Source organism: Scardinius erythrophthalmus (genome assembly GCF_964197995.2).
Source record: "Scardinius erythrophthalmus genome assembly, chromosome: 9".
Classification (NCBI taxonomy): Eukaryota; Metazoa; Chordata; class Actinopteri; order Cypriniformes; family Leuciscidae; genus Scardinius; species Scardinius erythrophthalmus.
Window position 1 is genome coordinate 9,277,410 of NC_138229.1, and position 22,673 is coordinate 9,300,082.

Sequence of the window (22,673 nt, forward strand, 5' to 3'; positions counted from 1 at the left end):
TATTAAAAATAAAAAGTGTAACAGTACACACAATGGCAAAATAACATATACAAAAACCTTAGAATAGTACAGCTGGTAATAATTAAAGTGATTGAATGGGAAAAAATCAATAAATCACATATGTATATGAAAATATATAAATACATATATACAGACACACTTATATCTTTTATCATTGCAGGCAGAAATGGCGATGCAGTGCTTTGAGTAAACTAGCTGCCAGCATCCTGCCCGACTCGTTCAGATGTATTGCAGAAAATGAAACCGATACAACGAAATCTAATCTAACGTAAGTAAATGTCTGTTTCCAGTATGATAAGCACTAGAAACTGTATCTGTCAAAAACATAAAAACAGTTCCAAGTTAGTCCTAATTGAACCTGCACATTCACGCTAACACGCAAGAATTTTCCGGCAGTCCAACTCTAAAGGAAAGGAGATGTAATCTACGGCTATGAGCATTATTCACCAAGCACGACATAAAATAACACCACAGATAATATTAAAAACATAACAAAAGAGCAAAATGTATTTACACTGAGATATATTACTAACACTAGTACATACAAGTGCATGATTGGGGCTCTGCTTAAAAATAAAAAAAGATCAGAAAGGCACGTCCTGGGGTGCGTTTCCCGAAAGCATCGTTGGCCAACTATGGTCGCAAGTTCCGTCGTTACCAATAGAGTTCAATGGACATTGCGATGAACTTGCGACCATAGTTGGCCAACGATGCTTTCGGGAAACGCACCCCTGGTTGTCACAAAGATGATGAGATGCTTAAATACAGATATGATACACAGAAGGAAAAAAATACAATAATTCACAGCTGTACGGTTCATCAAGAACCCAAAAGAACCAGACGTGACATTTCATTGACCTAAATCAGAGCTGTCCATCACTGGGCTCCTGCTCCGAGCCTTAGGTTTTCAAGTGCTTAGAACACAAAAACCTCCTTATGAAACCCTCATACAGCACGTCTGATGTATTATTTAAGTGCTTACGTTTATTTAATAAGCTCAGAAGTTTAATATGATGTAAAAGAGTAAATAGCACATTAAAATCAACTACGAGACTGAACCCTAAAAAACAGTTTCGGTCTGCAGACTACTTCTCCATGTCAAGAAATCTATCGTTGTCAAAATGTAAGAGTAATGATACAAAACAACAGTAATAATAACAGAGATAAAATAGATTTAAGGCATAAACAAATGTACATTTAAAAAGAAAAAGGAAAAAAAAATGGCAACATCACAGAATGCATGTGATTACTCCATCAGATTTGACATTCTCTATATCTGTGTTATTTTAGTTTTTATCAATATTTAGCTTTTGTTTTGTAAAAAAAGTTAATATTAATTTTAGTTTAATGTTTAGTAATTTCATTATGAGCTTCTGTCATTTTTTTTTTTTTTTTGTTTTATTTATTTTGCCAATCAGGCTTAATTGTTTTATTATTTTAGTTTTAGTTTCAACTAATATTTACATTTTATTTTATTTCAGATTTATTTCAATGGACCCTTTTCACAGACTGTGATTTCCACAGTAATCAACATCACAAATCTAGTAAAGTTTTTCATATTTCCATTTTTTTTTTAAATGTATAATGCTATAATTTATGTTATAGTTTACATTTCATTGGCAGTAAATTACCAAAAAAATAATCAACACTTTTGCAAGGGTGTTTATAACATAACGGCTCAGAAATAGACGGCAAATTTGACATCTTTCTCTTTTCTGTCTGCTGTAATCAGTCTCTCTATATTCTTTCCCTCTTTTGGAAAGTCGTGGAAATGCCATCACAGATTTTTTATTTTGTTATTAGAGTAAACAAGAATACATAAATTATATTTCCTGTCATCTCCCCTTCAACACTTGATGACTTCCACTTCTGAGAACGTCGGAAATGTGAGAAGTGTCCATTAACAGAAATATTTGCAATAGCTTTAGTTTACAATATCTAAATGTATTTCAGCTATGAGGAAGGTTATGCATTACATCCGTCTTCCAGAGAAACGACTGCAGGAAACTCTGCCGCATAGATAACATCTAGAAAACAGCTTTGACATGACGATGAGATCAACTGTAACAGTTAAACAGTCCTGAAGTATGCACATTGTTTAAAAGAGCACATCTGGTTATGTATGTACAGACGAGTCCATGTTTGGGAGTTTGCATGTGCGTTAGTGGGTGCTATCAGGCTTTGCGTTGTTTCTCATTGAAACGGTGTATGGTAACACAGCCATGGTAAGAGATGGGACGAGGCATAGCAGCCGTGCATGTGATGATGCCAGAGGCCGGGTCATAGCACACAATGTTGTCAGATGCGTCCCCATTTTCTCCCCGTCCACCCAGGATGTAGATCTTTCCGTTACAAATTGATATCCCGCAACTCTCCTAAACGCACACAGACATACAATAATAAAATCAGTATGGGGACAAAATGACAGGAACGTTTGACTTTTTGGTTTATTTGCAGCTGTGCTTCAGGTACCTGTCTGCTGAAGGAGTGGCCCACATGCATCCAGTGGTCCTGTGAAGGATCGTAGCAGTAGATGGACTTGGTGAGGCCCCCGCACACGTAGATGACGTTATTGAGAGAAACGGCTGAAATATTGGGTTTGGTGAAGGGAATACACGCCCTCAACTGCCAGCTGTCTGTCTCTGGGTCATAACACTGGACCTGAAACACAGATTTGTGTAGAAGGAACAGAGAAAGCTTGTGTTATAAAAGGATTCAAATTCTAAACTATATAAACTACTTCATTTAATAGTGTTATTATAATATTATTTATATACAATAGTAATCTTTTGTGACGTTATCATATTAACAATAGTTTTGGTAAATTTATTTTTTATTTGTCTTTCGTCTGTGTCAGTGAAGAAAGTAAACTCAACTGATATTTATGTTTTTATGAATCATTTTCTTAGACAAGTTATTTGACTCAAGGCTACCAGGAAAGCTGTAGCCTAAGTCAGCATTGCCAATAGGAACCTTCTACAATTTTAAAACGTCTGTTTTTAAATGTTAAAAGTAATTTAAAATAATACAAATTATAGGCTACGTTTACCGCAGTTGGAATTGGCAGACGTTCCCTTAGGCATCATGCGCTGTGGAAAGCATTCTCAGGTATAAATATGCAGCTATAATGCACATAGGTGATTTTGAATGAATATATAGTGTCGATATACAATGGTTACATAATGTGAAAACTAATCCTGCTATTGATATCTTTGTAAGACTATAGACCCTATAGAACAGTGGGAAGGGCAAAGAAATGTCCGATGAATATCGAACCTAAAACTAACTTTAGTGCATTTCCCGCATTAGTAATCGCTGGCGTTCAGCGGGGAGAGGAGGAAGGACTTTATCTGCAGGCGTGAACCGGCGCAGATCCACTCAAATCAGACAGGAGAACAGTGACTGAAAACAAAGTCGGGAAGCGTGTTTGCCAACCATCAATACCCTACCATCATTGATATTAATGAATCTATTTATTTATTCATTTATCTGAGGTGCCGGAACGCAGTTCCGGACCGTTCCAGCCCACTTTAACCCCTGCTCATACTTATTATTAGTGGGCGCTTGCCAAAGGCAAGGCACTCACTATTTGTTATTGCTCATACTTATCATTAGCAGGTGCTTGCCAAAGGCAAGACACCCATTTTTTGTTATAGCTCATACTTATTATTAGTGGCCGCTTGCCAAAGGCAAGGCACTCACTATTGTTATTGCTCATTATTATTTTTCTTCTTCTGGATAAAAGTTTGGCGCTCAACTCCTCCTGCATCATTTGTCAAAGACCTTTTGACTAGATCACGGTAAACTATGGTAAATCATGCTAGAATTATAGTAAATCATGCTAGAATTATGGTAAATCATACTACAACGTGGTAAATCATGCTAAACTATGGTAAATCATGCTAGAATCATAGTAAATCATGGTATACTATAGTAAATCATGTTAGAATTGTGGTAAATCATTAGCCTGGCAAGCCAGACCTACATCAAGATGTTAGGTCTGGAAACTCACCATAGTCACGGCTCAATCCGAGGGGCGGGATAAACGGCTGTCTTTCAAATTCCCTCTGCACGCAATAGGACAGCGCTTCAACCAACCAGAGCGTTTTCCCAACAGCGGAGCTTAGTTGATAGATTCAACTTTTGCCATATCTGGCCGGCAAAACGACGAACACATCTTCCTTTTTTTAAGAATGACTTAAGTGCCGTTCTTTGTTCTTTTCTCAAAGAAAAACTTAACTCCAAGTCCTCCAGAGTCGCGGCCAAAGCCGATTCGAAAGACCGTTGTTCTCCATCAGCAGCCGCCATTCTTTGTTTTCAAGTAGCAGCAGCAAGGTAACCGTCGCAACTCTGTCGTGTATGTTAAGCCCGCCCCCGCCTACTCTATACACAACGTGATTGGCTTGACCCAATCTGGGTTTTTGCAGCGAGAAGGTTTATTGAGAGTTGCTAGACGTACCTGGCTGCGAAATACATTTTGCTGCCGCTAGGGTGCGTCTAGATTTCTAGGCTAGTAAATCATGGTAAACTATGGTAAATCATGTTAGAGTCAAAGTAAATCATGGTAAACTATGGTAAATCATGGTAAATCATAGTAAACTATGGTAAACCATGCTAGCATGATGCTAGCAAAATGTTAATAATGCTAACATGATGCTAGCTACATACTAATCATGCTATCATGATGGTAGCTACATGCTACTTATACTAGCTTCTTGCTAAAAACATGCTAGCATGATGCAAGCTACATGCTAATTATACTAGCATAATGCTAACAATATGCTAATGATGATACCATCATGCTAGCTACATGCTAATCATGCTAGCAACATTCTAATCATGCTAGTCACATGCTTATCATGCTAGCATGATGCTAATTGTGTTAGCATCTTGTTAAAAAATTGGCTAACCGTACCCTAGCAACCGAGTGGCGAGTTTTACCACTGCAAGCACCCACTCACTTTTCTTCAGGAAATGTACATTCTAGTTTAAACTGCAATTCTAAATCCAAAACATCTATACATATATGGCATATACATACATAAACACACATGCATTTTTATATATTCTTGTTCCTGTGTGTAGAAATTAAACTCACACAAAAGTAAAAAAAAAACTCTTTTACATGAATATGCAGGTGTTCAAGTGATCAACTACCATATTCATAATTTCCTCATTGCCATCAGCATAATGCAAATATATTGAGCTGAAACCAGAGAACAGGCCCTGAGGGTGAGGAAACAGAACCAACTAAATCTAATATAAGCACTCTTCAGTACAAGCAATCTTTCTCTGTGCTAGCTGATGTATAGTTTTAAAAAAACTTGACAATATGGATGTCACCGAAGACACGCACTCTGACAGAGAGTAAAGATGTATTGTCGAGCAGACACCATTTGGAAACTCTCGGGTGACAGACGAAGCAATTACATGGAGGAACATTCAGCATTTTGTGGAAGAGAGCTTTGTATTAAACTATATCAGCTCCTTCTCTTTCTGTTCCAGATGGCAAGTAAAAAATGCAGTAATCTGAGCACTGGAAAATCAATGAGAGAAACCTATGTGAGATGTTATTTGAGATGGCACCAGTGTCTGAGGACAATAAGCTCACGACGGAGGTCCACCTGTTCACTCTGTTACAGACCACCTGCACAAACACACACATTCACTCCCCATCTGCCTTGCCATTAGCAGCCCTTCTGTTAAAAAAAAAATGCCCACATTCAAGGGGTTGCATAAGGCACAAAATAAAGGTGAGTTTAGCAGGACCCTTTTCATACCCAAAAGTCTGGGGTAATCACTTTTTGTTTAAATAATTGAGTGCTCTTGTGCCCACAAAAGACCTCCTACTCTCCGCCTACTGACCTAATGAATAAACATTATGGGAAGCACCCTAGCCAGATGAGATTTAAACTTTGTCGGATGGCGACCAAAGTTTGGTTTGAAGAGGAAAAACGTACCAAGCACAATGTTCTCTCACTTTTCCAGATTTCTAACACACACTCAGAGCGTTCGGCGTGGTCTTGCGACTGTCAGAACAGAAACTAAACCTGATGCTCTACGTATGTTTTTCCGTCGTCTCTGGGCGCATTCATGTTTAAATTGAGGGAGCATATTTCGTCCATTAGATCGAAAGATCTCAAATGGGCATGTGTCTCCTTCGTCTACTTGTGATCCGATCGTCTAAACTCATCTTAATACCAGGTGTAACCAAGGCGTGCGGTACAGGTTGGTTAAACTCTCTTGCTCTGGTTATGGTCTATTTGCTTCATAAAGGCATTGTGTCAAGGAGGAAAAAACATGACAGTATCATTTAGAGGTGTCTAATCTTTTCAAGTTGGAATGAGCATGTGGTTTAAGAGGGCAAGGCAAAAAAGCAGTTTTTAATTGATAAAAGGCATCATCTACATCAGTTTTTCATAAACAAATGCTTTCTTTCTTTTTTTTTTCCTTTAATGCTCCTAGTCAAGAGCTCTCATTGGAAGGGTCTGCCACCACTTAAAAGTCACTGGGCATCAAATGCATTATCAGTGCTTAAGCTGAAGATCAAAGACCAAAGGTTTTTTTTTTTTTTTTTTAGATCAGCTCTGCCTAATTTTTTATTGTGCGTTTGTTTAGAGCTGTTTCTCAGTCACCTTATTGGAGCAGCTGTTTTCATCAGGTTGTCCTCCGATGACAAAGAGTTTTCCCGCACAGCTAGTGACCGCCGGAGAGTAGACGGCTTCTTTCATAGGGGCCACCTCAGTCCAGCGGTTGGAGAAGGAGTCGTACACCTCCACGTTACTGAGACAACACTGCCCATCATAACCTCCAACTGCATACACCTGCAGGATACATACACAGATATGATAAATATAGATAGACCTATATATGGGTGTGTGTGTGTGTGTGTGTGTGTGTGTGTGTGTGTGTGTGTGTGTGTGTGTGTGTGTGTGTGTGTGTGTGTGTGTGTGTGTGTGTGTGTGTGTGTGTGTGTGTGTGTGTTCAATTTTTTATTTGTTATGTAATCCATCACAGAGATCTAAAATAAATCAACACTATCTTTTCCATAGCTCATGGCTGATGTTCAAGGATAATATAAAAATGGTCTCTGTAGCTACTCAAAAACAAACAAACACTCTTCATATCCTCTCCACAAACCTCCTTATCCTCAAACTCACACCGCAGAGGAAACGTGGAAGAGCCACGATAACTACATAATGACACTAACCTACATTAAAGCTGTTAAACAGGAAACCTGTTCAACAAATTGCAGTTGCCTAAGGCCTAAGTTCATGTGCACATACAGACAGATGACCTCTGAACTAGAAGGGATAAGTTCTCTCATTCATACTCTAATGATTTAAAATCTGTCACACCCTGTTCTGAGTAACTGAAACGATATTTATACCAATTTCTCTTGGCAAAAACTAATAATGAATGAATAAATAAGATAAGAATTTCAATCCCACTCTCATAACAAGTCATTTTATTCAGGAAGGCACAAACAAGATAAGAGAATGATGGATGGATAAAGGTAGATGGAATGAAATCAAGTTAGATGGCCAACTCATTCTTTGAATTGTAGTTGTTATCCTGTATGTGCAGGTGCTCAGAAAAGCAAAACAATAAAGAGTTTCTTCTGAAATTAGAGAGAGTCTTTACAGTGTCACCACCTGCATACACTAAAACAATGCATCTGCAGTACAAATGTGGGCAAAAACAATGTACACACACACACACACACACACACACACACACACACAATGAAATGCTTGGGATAGTTCACCCCAAAATGTTCCAAACCTATATGAATTTCTTTCTTCTGCTGAACACAAAAGAAGATATTTTGAAGAATATGGGTAACCAAACAGTTGATGGGCCCCACTGACTTCCATAGCATGGGGGAAAAAATTTTCATAAAAACTTTTTTTTTCACCATACTATGGAAGTCAATGGGGCCCTTCAACTGTTTGGTTACTGACATTATTCAAAATATCTTCTTTTCAGCAGTGTTCAGCAGAAGAAAGAAATCCATACAGGTTTGGAACAACGTGAGGGTGAGTAAATTATGACAGAATTTTCATTTTTGGGTGAGCTATCCATTTAAAAAAAAACCTAAAGGAAAAAAAAAACTAAAGGAAGATGGAATTAATCAAACATGTAAGGGATAGTTCACCGGAAAATAAATTCTGCCACAAAACTGACTAACTGTCATGTCATTCCAAACATGTATGACTGACTTTTTTTGTGGAGCACAAAGACAGTGGTGTAGAGTTTATACCGGCCCAGAGGGGACAGGTACCCGCAATGCGTCAATGGTGTCACAGTGAGTCTGCTACGTCACCAACAATCAAAAAACTTCTTGGTTGTTCCTCATACAGTTATTATTACGGAATATTATAACGCTTTTCAGAAGCGTTCAGCGTTTTAAAACTGATCGTTCAGACAGAGGGTGAAAACAGGTGCTGCAACAATGTAAATAAGAAAAATAATGTGTTTTTGAAAAATAATTGATGTATTCTAGTAGACCCATAAAAAAATGGGGTCCCCTGAAAAAAAAAAAGTCATACGGGTTTGGAACAACATGAGGGTGAGTAAAAGCTCCAATATACTTCAACCGGAATCGAAGAACGAACTAATGTGACGTCATTTCAAACAAAATCAGGCCCAAATGAAGTTCGTTTTGGGAGTTCGAAACAGCTTGCCAAAGCGAACTATCCGCAAAAGTTTGCTACAGCTGGTAAACACCTTTGTATTACCACTGGTCCGTGGCGATTACGTAATAGGTAGGTGTGCGCAGAGGCTCCACCTTCTTTCATGTCGAAATCTTCTCCAGTTAATTTATCCTGTTCAGTCCGTTGAGGTCAGACGTCCTTGAGTAAAAACATGAACACACTGGAGAGCTGCTTTATAGTAGAAAATGAAGTTGTACTTCTGATGAAACGAGACACTAACACTGTTTTTCATGTTTAAATACAGTAAAGCTGCTTGATTTTAAGCAATCTATTGAATAAAGTGCTATATAAATAAATGTGACTTCACTAGGAGCCGAATTGCAGAGCTCATGCAAACATATGGATGTTGCTATGATCAGATGCTTTTCTTGTGCTTCTTATGCTTGCTTTTTAAAGGAACTTTGCCGTGAGTATACCGGGGACTTAAATGTTAACAATTTCTATTTTTGGGAGAAATACTTTTTTTTTTAAAGGAGAATTTCAAACGAGTTTCCATTTTAAAGCAATTATAAGCATCCTGAAAATCATGCAAACGTGCTGTGAACAACCAAAGAGGAGGATGGGCACTGGGCGGACAGATAAACACACGCAGAGGAAGAGAGAGAATTACAACTGCTTTCCAAGGAAAAAAAGATTCTCAAGAGATCATTATGTTCATGCCCCTCTGCGTGTACGAACAGAAGAAATCTATTACATCCAAGCAGGCAGAATGTTATACCCCCCGCATTTGTAATGAAATGCATATGTCTCAAACATTTACAAACACCCAAAATAAAATACACATTTAATACAGTATCAAAAGACCAAAACACTTTTCATGAGTAATTAAAAAAAAAAAGAAGGAAGAGGATCACGATTCTACATAAGACAAACAAAACATACTGGGACAGCTCATTTTTTTTTACAAAATTATCAATCAAATGGCAACAGGTCAAATTGCAACAGCCCAATCTGATTAGAGCTGTAAACATCTGATTGTAACATCAGTCCTAAACACGCACTGAAAGCCGGGATATTACAATGGCTAAGTGACAACTGTACAATTTTTACATTTTCTGCATTGATTATAATGTAAAATTTCATCCTGCAAAAACGGTCAAATAGTTTGGTAACACTTTACTTATATACAGTACCAGTCAAAAGTTTGGAAACACTACTATTTTTAATGTTTTTGAAAGAAGTCTCTTATGCTCATCAAGCCTGCAGTTAAAAAACAACAACAACAAAAAAAACAGTAATATTATGAAATATTATTACAATTTAAAATAATGGTTCTCTTTTTTAATATACTTTAAAATGTAAATTATTTTTGTGATGCAAAGCTGAATTTTCATCAGCAAGTACTCCAGTCTTTGGTGTCTTATGATCCTTCAGAAATCATTCTAATATGATGATTTATGATCAATGTTGGAAACAGTTGTGCTGCTTAATATTTTTTTTTATAACCTGAGATACTTTTTTTCAGGATTATTTGATGAATAAAAAGTTAAAAAGAACTGTATTTATTTAGAATAGAAATCTTTTGTAACAATATACACTACCGTTCAAAGGTTTGGGAACAATAACTTTTTTTTTTTTAAGAAATTAGTACTTTAATTCAACAAGGATGCATTAAATTGATAAAAGGTGATGGTAACTATTTATATTGTTTGTTAGAAATGTTTTATTTTGAATAAATGCTGTTTTTATGAATAAATGCTGTTAACGTTTTACTCAATGAATCCTGAAAAAAGTATTCCAAAAAAATATATTAAACAGCACAACTGTTTCCATCATTGATAATAACTGAGTATCAAATCATCATATTAGAATGATTTCTGAAGGATCATAAGACACCAAAGACTGGAGTACTTGCTGATGAAAAGTCAGCTTTGCATCACAAAAATTATTTACATTTTAAAATATATTAAAAAAGAGAACCATTATTTTAAATTGTAACAATATTTCATAATATTACTGTTTTTTTGTTGTTGTTTTTTGTTTTTTTTTTAACTGCAGGCTTGATGAGCATAAGAGACTTCTTTCAAAAACATTAAAAATAGTAATGTTTCCAAACTTTTGACTGGTACTGTATATATAAAATAATACATCAGATAAGTATTTTAATGCATTATGCCTTGCAAATGCACCCTATAATGAATTGTATGGTCTCAAGAATAATTGTTCCAAGTTATAATACACCTTTAGAAAGTATAATGCATTATATAACAAGGAATCTGTTAATATTATAATGCATTTTAACTTTGGTTACAATTATTTATGAAAAAATATAATGCATTACAATGTAATTACATGTGCATTATAATGCCTTATATTGTTTCATAATTGTAACCAAAGTTAAAATGCATTATACATAAAGGCTTTAAGTAAAGTGTTACCAATTGTTTGTCTCGTTTTGAGCATAAACCACACTAAATGTTGTAAAATAAAAAATAAAATTTTGAAAATGGGATATCATTATTATTATGTTTTTATATCTTATGCAATTTTGTTCCTGATTAGTTGTTTATTTGCAAGATTGTCATGTGTTCGTTTTAATTAAATGGCACATCAAAGGCTGAAATTGTTTTTGAGTCGAAATTGGAGCAAACGTTAAGTGTATCAAGCTGAATTATTTGAAGATTGTGGAGAAGAAACAGAAGAAGAATTCAGAGTAATTGGGTATTACAGGGCTAACTGTGATAAGGAAAAACAAAGGAAGGGTGGGGATGTCTAAAAAAAATAACTAAAGCATTATGGGAGCTAAAATGTATTTTCTCAAAAGTAAACATGTATCTGATTCTGAACCAATTAAAATCTCCAAGCAACATTTAAATCACAAATATTTTAGTACATTAGATGTTTAACCAGTGCAACACACAGGTGCACATCACACTCTCTCTCTCTCACCTTCCCCAGTAGGACGTTCATCTTGTGTCTCCAGCGCCCCTTATTAAGAGAGGCCACTCTGATCCAGAGGTTGAGCTGGGAGTTATACATCCACACGTAACTGCTGTTGATGCGTCCACCTGTAAATAATAACCAAAACATTAACAAGCAGCAAGAGCAGGCTCTGTGTGTGTTTCTACACCAACTTAACCTTATTTTGGGGACGAATTTATATCGAAAACTGCATCCTCAGGCAGTTGTGGCCTAATGGTTAGAGAGTCTGACTTGTAACCTGAAGGTCAGGGGTTCGAGTCTCAGTACCAGCAGGAAATGAAGGTGGGGGGAGTGAATGAACAGTGCTCTCTTCCACTCTCATTACCCACAACTGAGATGCACTTGAGCAAGGCACCTCACCCCCAATCACTCCCCAGGTGCCGCAGTAAAACTGCCTGCCCACTGCTCCGTGTGTGTGTGTGTGTGTGTGTGTGTGTGTGTGTGTGTGTGTGTGTGTGTGTGTGTGTGTGTGTGTGTGTGTTTAAAACTCACTGCTGTGTGTGCGCACTTGGATGGGTGAAATGCAGAGCACAAAAAAACCCACAAACAACGATTGTGATGGCAATCCATAGGAAGAATGTGGACATGACAGTTAGTCCTAGTGGAAGAATCAATGTCTTCTGACGGAAAACGATAGGTGTGTGTGTAAGAAAATCAGTATTTCTCTTTTTTACTTTTTTAAATTATAAAGCATTGCTTCCGGTCTACTGTCATACAAGCGTTCATGAGAGGGACGTTTTGATGTAAGCGAGTTGTGAAGCTCACATGAGAAGTAACACGTAAGCACAGGGGACCACCATTTCTCTTGTAAGCTTCACAATGCTATAATGTGGGTTTTTACAAGTGTCAAACAAGCAACACCCATTCAATGCCATTATATGGACTCAGAGATGGAATATTTTCCTAAAAAATTTTATTCACGTTTATCTGAAAAAAGAAAGTCATATACATTAGGATACATGGCATGAGTGAGTAATGATGAGAATACTTTAATTTTGGGGTGAACTATTCCTTTAAGTGTCCAAATACTTTCTGGGGCCACTGTTATCAACCACTAGAAGCTTTTTTTTTTTTTGTGGTCAAGAATTTCAACTTTGCAAACCCACAAACATGTTATTAGTTTGAGACAACACAATGTCTGTAATTACACAAACCACAGTGCTTCACCTGCGTTCCTGTTAAACAGAAATGCTCTCTCTGATCTTAACGTCCTTTCTTGTTGTCATATATATTTATCTAAACCTGCTGAGGGCTGTTCTATTCTGTGCCACTTCACATCTGACCCAAATGGCTGGTTATCATCCAAACAGCAGGTCTGAGGCAAGCTCTAACACTCCTTTTCTCCCACACACACGCTAAACACCTGGCAGCAGGCCGTTCCACTTTAATTCTGTTCATAGACTTAGATAACGTAGGTGTCAGAAGTCCTCAAATAGCATGTGATGCCCTTCCTCCCTCTCAGAGTCCCTTCTAGGTAAGTTGGTGCACTAGCTGGGCATCTTGGCAACACCTTCTTTCAACTATTTTCGATGCAGGAAACACTGTCATCAAAGACTTGGCCTTTTTATCTCATATAATTGAACACACATGCTTTTAAGAGTAAACATACTAAAAACAAGCAGCAGAAAAAAAGGAGAAAAGGGAAGCTCAAAGAAGGAAAAAGCGGGGGGTTTTGAGGAAGTACGAGCACCACAGTAAGAACTACAGTGCTCGTAAACTCCATTAGCGGACTAGCTGAGCAACTGTCTGGTAAACAAAGGCAGAGTCCAAATCTCTGTCTAATTAAAGAGGATGTGCTTGCCTTTTCCTCTAATACTGAGTAAACATAATAAAGCCTGGCTCCAGTCCTTTTAGTTTGCTCTTCTGTCATGAATATCCCCTGACAAAAAAAACATCAGGCCTTTGTGACATTTACTCAGACTGAAGACCAGACAAACCAGCATTTAAGACGGAGTCAGTCTCCTGCCGTCACTTCACATGTTGTCACAGAGATTGCTTAAAGCAGGATGCAAAACCTGCAGGTGAACAGTAAAGCTACTCATTAGCAGATACAAATCTATTTAGGATAATCCTGAATGTTTTAAGCACATTTAGGGCTTGGATAAGTGCTAAATTGGTTGCCAATTTTAATATATTACAAAAAAAACTATTATTTTCAGCATTCATAACATTTCTTGCAAAATCATTGCAAACGCCAACTCAGAACCAGTATTGGATCTTGACGTACACAATATAGTCAATAAGTATGGTTCCCTAGACCAGGGTTGCCAGGTTCTCAAAACAAAACCAGCCCACTTACTATTCAAATACCTGCCTGATTATGGTTAAAACCATGTCCACTAGACTAGCCCAATCGTGTTCAGTGAGGTTAAAAATTGGGTTCGGTGTGGTAAAAATCATGTTCCTGTGGGTTGAGGATGGGCTTGGTTCACTACAACTCGCAGACTAAAAAAAAAAAAAAAAAAAACACATGCCAGCAGTGTAAAAGTAGCCCTGAAGTCTACTTTTACACTGAAGTCATACCTGCACCACTCAATATGATTTATGTTTAGTGACGGCCCTCTTCATTAGCCTCCTAAAATGGACAACCATGAACAGGATGCACCAGATCATTCAAAACACCAAGCTGTAAAACTGAAAGCGTCTTGGTCATGTTTGGACAGAATGATTTATGGTTTCTTTAACAGCGAGAAAGCATATCTTTATTTACTCATTATTATGCCATTGCAAACCTGTATGATTCTCTTTCTTCTGTGAAACACAAAAGATGGTATTTCAAAAAAAGATATCATATATTTTTGTCCATAAAATGAAAGTCTATGGGGTCCAAAGTAGTTTTGTAGAAGAAAGTAACATAAGATGAGGGTAAGAATGATGGCAATTTTTATTTTCAGGCTCTTCTGAAGAAATGCAAATAAAGGGCTCCCATGACAGATTATTTGGCAAGTAATTTAATACGTTAATACCATTCAAAATGTCCAAAGTTTGCAGGGTACTTTAGCGTATTTCAAGTTTATTTACTTGTACACACTTTGATTTTATTTGTATGCAATAAACCGAAAGCAAAAACGTATTAACTGCAAATTCTTACCGGTTCTGCAACAGTAATGTTTAAGAGAGACAGCTGAACCACTAAGCCTGTAGGATATGACTTCTGACAGAGGAGAGGGACAGATTTAGTAAGGGGCCTCTGAACCTAATGCTGGAGGCCGGCCAACTGCACGTGCACTCGAGAACAGCAATAAGTAGCGTGTATAAGTAGAGAGAGAGAGAGAGAGAGAGAGGGGGGCAATCCTGACACGTGAGAACGAGCTCAAAAACACAGCTCTATTCATGGAAATCAGTGACGCTCCTTATTACTTCATGTTTTTAAAGCACTAAATAATGTCTCTAGAAGGAGAATAATAAGAATTATACAATTCAGAGTTCCTGGTTATTACATCTAGCTTGTGAAAACAAAAACACACATATGACCTAAAAGAGTTTAGATCAAGTTGAAATGTATAAACACGTCACAGTTATAGAAACTCCTCGAGTGCGTGACCTGTATACATAGACATAACCTTTTGGGCACTGCATGACGTAATGCAATAATCTACAGCCAAACACTGCAGATCATTCCTGGAACTATTCTGAAACTTTTGGCACATATACTCCCTTAAGAAGCCTCTTGCCTGTGCCAGTTAGAGTTTTAAAATGTCCCAAGTTCTCAGCCAATAGCTAGAGTTTGCCAGTGAGAACAGCCCTTGACACACTAGCTGGCCACAGAGGCAGCTGTTGTTTCCGATTTTCATCAAATCATAAACAGCTGTTCTTGAAATGTCCTCACAAACAAGGCATTTGCTAAAAGCCCTTAACTCACCACAGAAAGCCCAGGACTAATTTGCCCAACCCATCCATAACAGAATTTGTTCAAATGCAGCTCAACTGAACAATGTATTTAAAAGTAGAGGATTACATTGTTTGAAGAAAATGAGAGTGGTGCTTGCTAATGCACAAGGCACTGCCACAACGCCAGGTGTGTATAGTTGAAAGGGTGTTGCTATGGAGTTACTAAAGTGGTATAAAACATGTTACTATGCGGATGTTAGGGAGTTGCTACGGTGTTCTTACTGCCATGATACCTTAAAAGCTCATACTCTGGGAATGTGAGTGGTGCTTGCTCATGCCAGGATGGTGTGTAGGGTTGCCAGGGTGTTGCTATGGAAGTATTAAGGTATTCTGAGTGGATTAAAATAGGCGTAGCATAAGCTTAGGTGAAAATTGATGCGAAATCCTGTATCGCAGTCTTCGCAGAGGATAGAGCCAAACAAAACACACATCACAAATTAGTAGTCAAAAACAAGAAATTTTAAAGACAAATGTTGGAGGATTTCGATATAAGAGAAGAGGAACTCGACTCTCTTGAGAGCCGCACGTAAGGCCGTTGCCAGATACCAGTGATTATACTTTATAAGGTTTTAAACATGGATGTTTTTTTTTTTACAAAAACTGATCACTTCAGAAGGCATTTATTAACCCCCTGGAGTCTAATTAATTACTTCTATGATGGATGGATGCACTTTTTGGAGCTTTAAAAAAACTCGGGCTCTATTCAATGCCATTACAAAGCTGGGAAGAGCTCTGATTGTGTTCGGATGAAAGAAGAAAGTCTTATACACCTGCTGTAGGATGGCTTGAGTGTGAGTAAATTATGGGATCATTTTCATTTTTGGGTGAATATTCCTTGAGGAGCCCATTCCCAAGTATCTATGATATTTTTATGGATTGGGTCCTGTCCTCAAAACTGATTTTTCTTTTTTCAGTTTTTAACCCGTCAAGTGGACATCATGTCTGACTACTTAAAGTTTACAGCCCACTTTTTCCCCACACATCACATGGTGATAGTCTTGTCAAAATTTGGAATTTTTTTTGTTTTTTTACGGTAAAATTAATCAAAACAAATCATTGAGAATAAATATTCTTGACAGCATTATTCATATAAATTTTTCATTAGATGTCATTTATGTTCCAAGCAGACATCAAGACTCCTCTCTAACATCTAAATCTGGGTAAATCTACTTTTATAGGAAGTTCCACATGCCTGTGCCAACAACACAGCTCAAAAGAGAAAGAGTGTGTGTGTATGTGTGTGTGTGTTCGGGTTCCACAGAACTAGCCTCTTGCTGATCAGTCACTGTGACCAGGACACAGTACAGCACACACAGCACTAAAAGTATAACAAACATCACCATGCCCTAAAATGACGCCTGATATGACAAAATCACAACCATTTAGAACATATAGGGTGTTTCATATACAGCTACGACGAGGGTTTTGAACCAATGAGGATTTACTGTGGATGGGGTTACCCGAAAATAGAAAACAATATTTTTCAATTTATCATTTGTGAGGCAGGAATATGAGGGTCTTACCTGACACAAGAATGTCGTTGCGGAGGGCGCATACTGCATACTCAGACTTAGTGTACTCGGGGTGTTTAGCAAGAGATGTCCAATCTCCCGTCACAGGGTCGTAACATTCTGTGTATGGCAGATTGAACCCACCAACTCGCTCACAGCCGCCAACCACCACAATGACCTCAGAGAAACCAGTAGACCTGCAGATAGGGAGAAACAATATCTTTAGATAAGCGCAAGCTTTGAAGTGGAAAATAAAGAGATTACAGTATCAGAATGTGGTTAATCTTCATTCCTGTAAGGTACAATGAGCTTCTGCAATGATTCATTGGAAAAAGAATACTCTTCCTAGACACTTTCATGTGTGTTTATCTTTCAAAATAACATTCAATGTTGTGTTTGAGAATTCTGACCTGAATAAGCCAAAAAACCCAACCAAACACACAAACAGCCGTCTGAAATACACTATGCGACAATGTTAACATTGAGTGCCTGCACAGCTCTTTTATGTATGTTTAGTGCAGACAATAACTTAAGTCGGGTACAGTGAATGTTTTGCATTTGTGGTTTCTCTGGGCTGAATGTGTGCATTTTTAAATCACTAAATCATTTTAACACAGAGGTTTTATGGCAGAGTGGAATGTCTGAAAACAAGCTCATACATTTTCAGCACCCAATGCAAGAAGCTAACTCCAAACACATCCATAACACAGATACGGTTTCTAAATACAGATACAGACCCCATATTAGGATATTGAATCTAAATACAGAAACTCCATATTAAGATACTGCCTTCAAGAAAAGATTATGGCTCCCCACATCTGACTGCTACAAAGACAGTAATCTAAAAATACAGATACTTCCTCCTTTACATTTCCCTAAATAAATACTGCCTCCAAAAATAACAGACTACAGATACAGTGTGTTTTGAGTGATTGTAGTGTGGTTCCTAGATATGACATCCCTCCTGCAATGCAAGTCAATGGGATTTTTCAAGTCCAATCATTTTTTCACTGATAAATGGCAAAACTGGCCCAGGCCATCGTTTCAAAGTCTAGGTTAAAGGTAAAAAGCGCATAAAACTGAAGAATACTTTGGGTTTAAGGGGTTTGCTCAAATTCTAAAAGAATAAACAGTACTTAAATACTTAATACTTAAGTATTTATACTTAATACAATACTTAAAATTAATGACAAAACAAAGTTTATAATAACTTCGTATTTGAAACAGAATCATGTCCCTTCAGTTTTTTCAGATGTAGTGCATTTTCCAGTAAACAGTGAACTCTAAGGAGTCAACATGAGTGCATTTTTATTTGATAATGTCATTGAGTTCATTGTTGCATGTAGAATTCAAAGACATCATAATAATGTTCTACGTCTCATCCTCAAATGTTCAGTGAAAAACTGACCATTTTTCAGTGGTTTCATTTTCTCTGTAAAATGCATGTTACTTTAATCCTTCATATGAAGAAAAAACTATTTCATGAGCAATGCTGACAATGTGATCTGACATCTCATTGATCAATATTGATCAGAAACTACATCGTACCTGCGGGGTCTTGTACGTGGTGACATCATCTCATTGCCAAGTACATGGTAGCGACGTGCTTCATGCAGCAGTTGGTAACATTCTGGAGCATTCTGGATCAGCTTATCACCTTCCACCTGCAGCAGAGAAATTATCACAATCTTATTGCTTGACCTCAAACCTGTTCCCTCATATATGTCTTACTGCAGAGTCCAGCTATCTTGTTCAAATAATCTTGTTCTATTATGACAATAAAGAAAATGCTTGACTTGGCAAGTTCAACACACCTGCCGATGGTTTTCAAGCGAACCTGAGGATCTTGATTAGCAGGGTCAAGTGTGTTTGAATATCATTGGTGCAAATCTCAGCAAATAACCATATCTCAAGTCCTCGCTTTATCTAGTTTCATAATTTTAGGATCATATACTATACCCAATGACATATTTTTGTAGGCCAAAACCCTGAAACGAGTTAGAATTTTAGCATTTATGGTTCCTGAAGTCAATGGATTTTTTTAATTGTTTTTTGGTTAAATGCCTGAAATAAGGTGGTTAACAAGTTCAAGATATTTTCATCTTTTATTCTGTAACTTAAAATACATTAGTAATAATATCCCCTTGTGACTTTTTTAAAAACCTTTTACTTATCTTAAAAAAAAAAGTGTCAAAAATGGACAACAGAGGTGGCCTGAGACATAAAGAAAATCCTATTGGGTTTTTGTCGAGTGAACCAGAGTGATGCTAGCTTCCAGGTTGGCTTATAAAAAATACATCAACACTGTGGCACTCTATAAACATCTAAGCAGAGCATTTCTGTATTTGTTGAACTAAAAAAAAGAGCTTCTCCACCTGTCCAAATTAATTTGAATGTGCCACTCACCGTCTGTACAAAATAGTTGGGGTGCAGCAGAGGCAGTCGGACATGTTGCAGCAGATCTTTCAGCATGGGCCTGCGATACTCCACGCCGTGGTAGACCCAGTGCATCACCGCCTCAAACACCACCTCCTCCCTGCCAACGGACAGTTCGTCGCTTGCCAAGTACTCCTCCAGCTCATCCTTGTGGAGGTCTAGAAACTCCTCATGCTGAGCCACCTCTGGAAAATTCAGCAAGGCGAAAGCACGGCAACGACTGGCCAGCTGTTTGAGAGAGTGGGCATCTGCGAAGCGCTGGATGCCGAGGCAGTTGCAGGGGTCCAGCTGCTCCTCCAGGAATTTTGCGCAAGCATCCCGCAGAGTGGCGATCTGGAAGAGGCTGGAGGTCTCGAAGAGGAACTGGACGTTCTGTGTGGTGATGCAGGCATGTCCGGTGTAAACGTACTGCAGGAACGTGTCCATAGCGTCCGCCTGGATGCCGTTGATCTCCACCAGCATCTCGTGGCTCTCCTTGTGGTCGTTGCAGAACATGGCACGGAAGTAGCTGCTACAGGCCGACAGCACGGCACGGTGACAGGGGAACTGGCGGCCCTGGACACTGATGATCACGTCCGTGAAGAGGCGGCTGTCGCGGAACTCGTTGAAGACCTGGAGGACGCTCTCAGAGTGAGAGGAACCGGAAGAGAAGTTGAACACTTCGCTCAGGCTCTTAGACTCCATCTCAAAGATTTTACGCTTGATTGCTGGCAATTCAGGCACGCCACCAGAGTTCTCATGATTCAGACGGCGACCCAAAATGAGCACCATGATTGTATCTGACAGGAGCCCTTCACCAATTAACAATCACTATCAATGCCTGCAGGAGAACGATCAGCGACCTTCAACACCTGTAGAGGAACAGCAGTTACAATCAACAAACACTATAAGTGGTATTCAGTCCTACTGAGGTCCACCTTCTTGAGAATGGTACCCCTGCTACAACATGCCAGTCTGTAATTTTCAAGTAAATTCAAAGACCTGGTTAGAATGTGTTTGTTATCACTTACTGAGAAGGAAAATACTGCAGCCATATATTATTGACCTCTTGCATTAATAATGTCAGACTCACACTTTTAAGGTGACTTTTTGACCCTGATTCAGAAGCTCAAGTTCATGCTCAAGAGAATTTCAATAGTAACAATTATTTTGCAAATCTATCATTATTTGCTAATATGGCCATAACCCCCCGTATCACAGACAAGACTTAAGCCTAGTCCTACACTAAAATGCATTGAGCCGTTTTAACTGAAAGCAAATTGCACTGACATATCTTAAAATATGTCAGTGCTATTGTTTTGTCTCAAGATGCATACCAGTAATGTTTTATTCTAAGACATGTTTATAAAAGCTGTCCTAATTGAACTAAGGCCTAATCTTGGCTTATCTTCTAAGCCTTGTCTGTGAAACCGGGCCTATATTTTAAATTTTTGTTGCCAAACCAAGTAAATAATTATTAATTCAGCATTTTTATTAAAGCAAATTGTTAACTTAAGTGTTATTATAAGTGTTATAATCTGTAACAAGGGTCATGACAACCAGCAACATTTAAAAAATACAAATGTGTAAAGCAAACTATTGAGTTCATAACTGTCAAGTCGTGAGCAGTAAAAACAAAAAACAAAACATATTCCTCAAGGCAATATAGCACTGATATAAAAGAAACACTGATTCTTTGTGCTGACTGAGAGATAAAGTGAGCGATTGCGCGTGCGTGTGTGTGTGACAGGGAGTGAGTTTGCGCAATCTTTTTTTAAAGTCACTCAGGTTTGTTTTGTTGTGGAAGTAGAAATAAAAGAACATGGCCGGTTGCTCAATATTTCCCCTACAGCAAATCATGACCCATGTGGACTGAAATGATGACCTCACAGAAATGAGATCAATTATGTGTGATTCTACTCTATAAAAGGCTACAAAGACAGGGTGCAAGCTAGTCGACCAGATATCATGTTCCAAATAACCATCCCGGTATCACTCTTTTGCTGGTCCAAGATAGTCTACAAGGGCTTTCCAGCAGGTTAAACATTTTCATGCAGATTCTGAAAACATTTACAGCCTGCAGAGTAGAAATAAGTAGCGTACATATATAATACTAACGTTACAGAATATATCCTGAATAAATCCTTGATTGTTAACTCGCCATAAACAACCATGACACAGAATATATTCATCTTTAAAAGCCTAGTGTTATCGCATTCATCATATCGCATTATACTGACATGATCTCTCAATTGTTCAGAAAAGCATTCAGCAGAAAAGTTTTCAGCATGTTTTTCTCACCTTATCCCCAGGAGAACAACTTTCTGGAAAACATCAACAACAACAGCAAAGAGTAGAGGTCCTTAAAAATAAATGTGATCTAACAAATTCTGAAAAATAGCTCCATAAGCGTGAGCACTTGTGCTGTCACTGTGAAGATTTCTTTGTTAACGTCTGTCTCATAGTGGCTCTCTGCGTGTTCTGGCACAAAGAAAGTACACACGGCTTCTAGGCTTCTGTTTGTGTCAGCTGTTCTTCAGGGTGTTTATAGGGAAATGTAGTTCTGGTGGCATATCACCAGTGGATTCAAACCAGCAAAAGAACATCATATCCCAGAATTCCGTGCGGGAGAATTTCCATGTGGCCGGCCGTTGTTTGCAAACAAAAACCTGATTATGAACGAAAGACAGTTTGTGTCATGTTGTTGTCACGTCAAAATATAACAGCCTTTTCAAGAGTAGCAAAGCCCATAGTGTTGTTAGACGTTATTATACATGTTATTTTGTACTACACGAACAAATTATTTAGAAAAAGTCATGTCTCCCTTGTATATTTTACATGTGTTTTTGTACAGTATATTAAAAGGCTGGTGTTGATATTGCGTTCGTTTCTTCCTGTAACTGTAAAAAGCCGACTTGATTAAAAACTAACAAAACAGGTAGTTCTCTGGACAGATCGGGAAACGGAAAAAACCGTCACGCGTGACTAGAAACTTGATCTACCTGATATAAATTTCGATAATATGCAAATAATAATTGGAATATTATGTGAATTGTATAAATTGCGATGTATGCAAATAATTATAGGAATATTAGTTAAAAAACCCAAATATTTTATTTAGTGTAATTATTTTACTAGACAAAAACTCGCCAGCATAACTACAAGAAAAAAAATCATCTTTTAAAAACAAAAACTG

The 22,673-nt window shown here is 37.8% G+C and overlaps 1 protein-coding gene across 1 annotated transcript; it reads right to left on the reverse strand.

Moving 5' to 3' along the window:
- Nucleotides 1–1,430: 1,430 nt before the first annotated feature.
- On the reverse strand, nt 1,431–21,999 carry klhl24a (kelch-like family member 24a). The gene is made up of 8 exons (XM_081373423.1): nt 21,779–21,999; nt 19,469–20,349; nt 18,611–18,726; nt 17,075–17,259; nt 11,628–11,746; nt 6,657–6,845; nt 2,494–2,682; nt 1,431–2,396 (listed from the first exon to the last, which is right to left on the reverse strand). Exons 2-8 carry the CDS (start codon nt 20,267–20,269, stop codon nt 2,196–2,198), a joined length of 1,800 nt encoding a protein of 599 aa, XP_081229549.1. The 5' UTR covers nt 20,270–20,349; nt 21,779–21,999; the 3' UTR covers nt 1,431–2,195.
- Between the last annotated feature and the right edge of the window lie 674 nt (nt 22,000–22,673).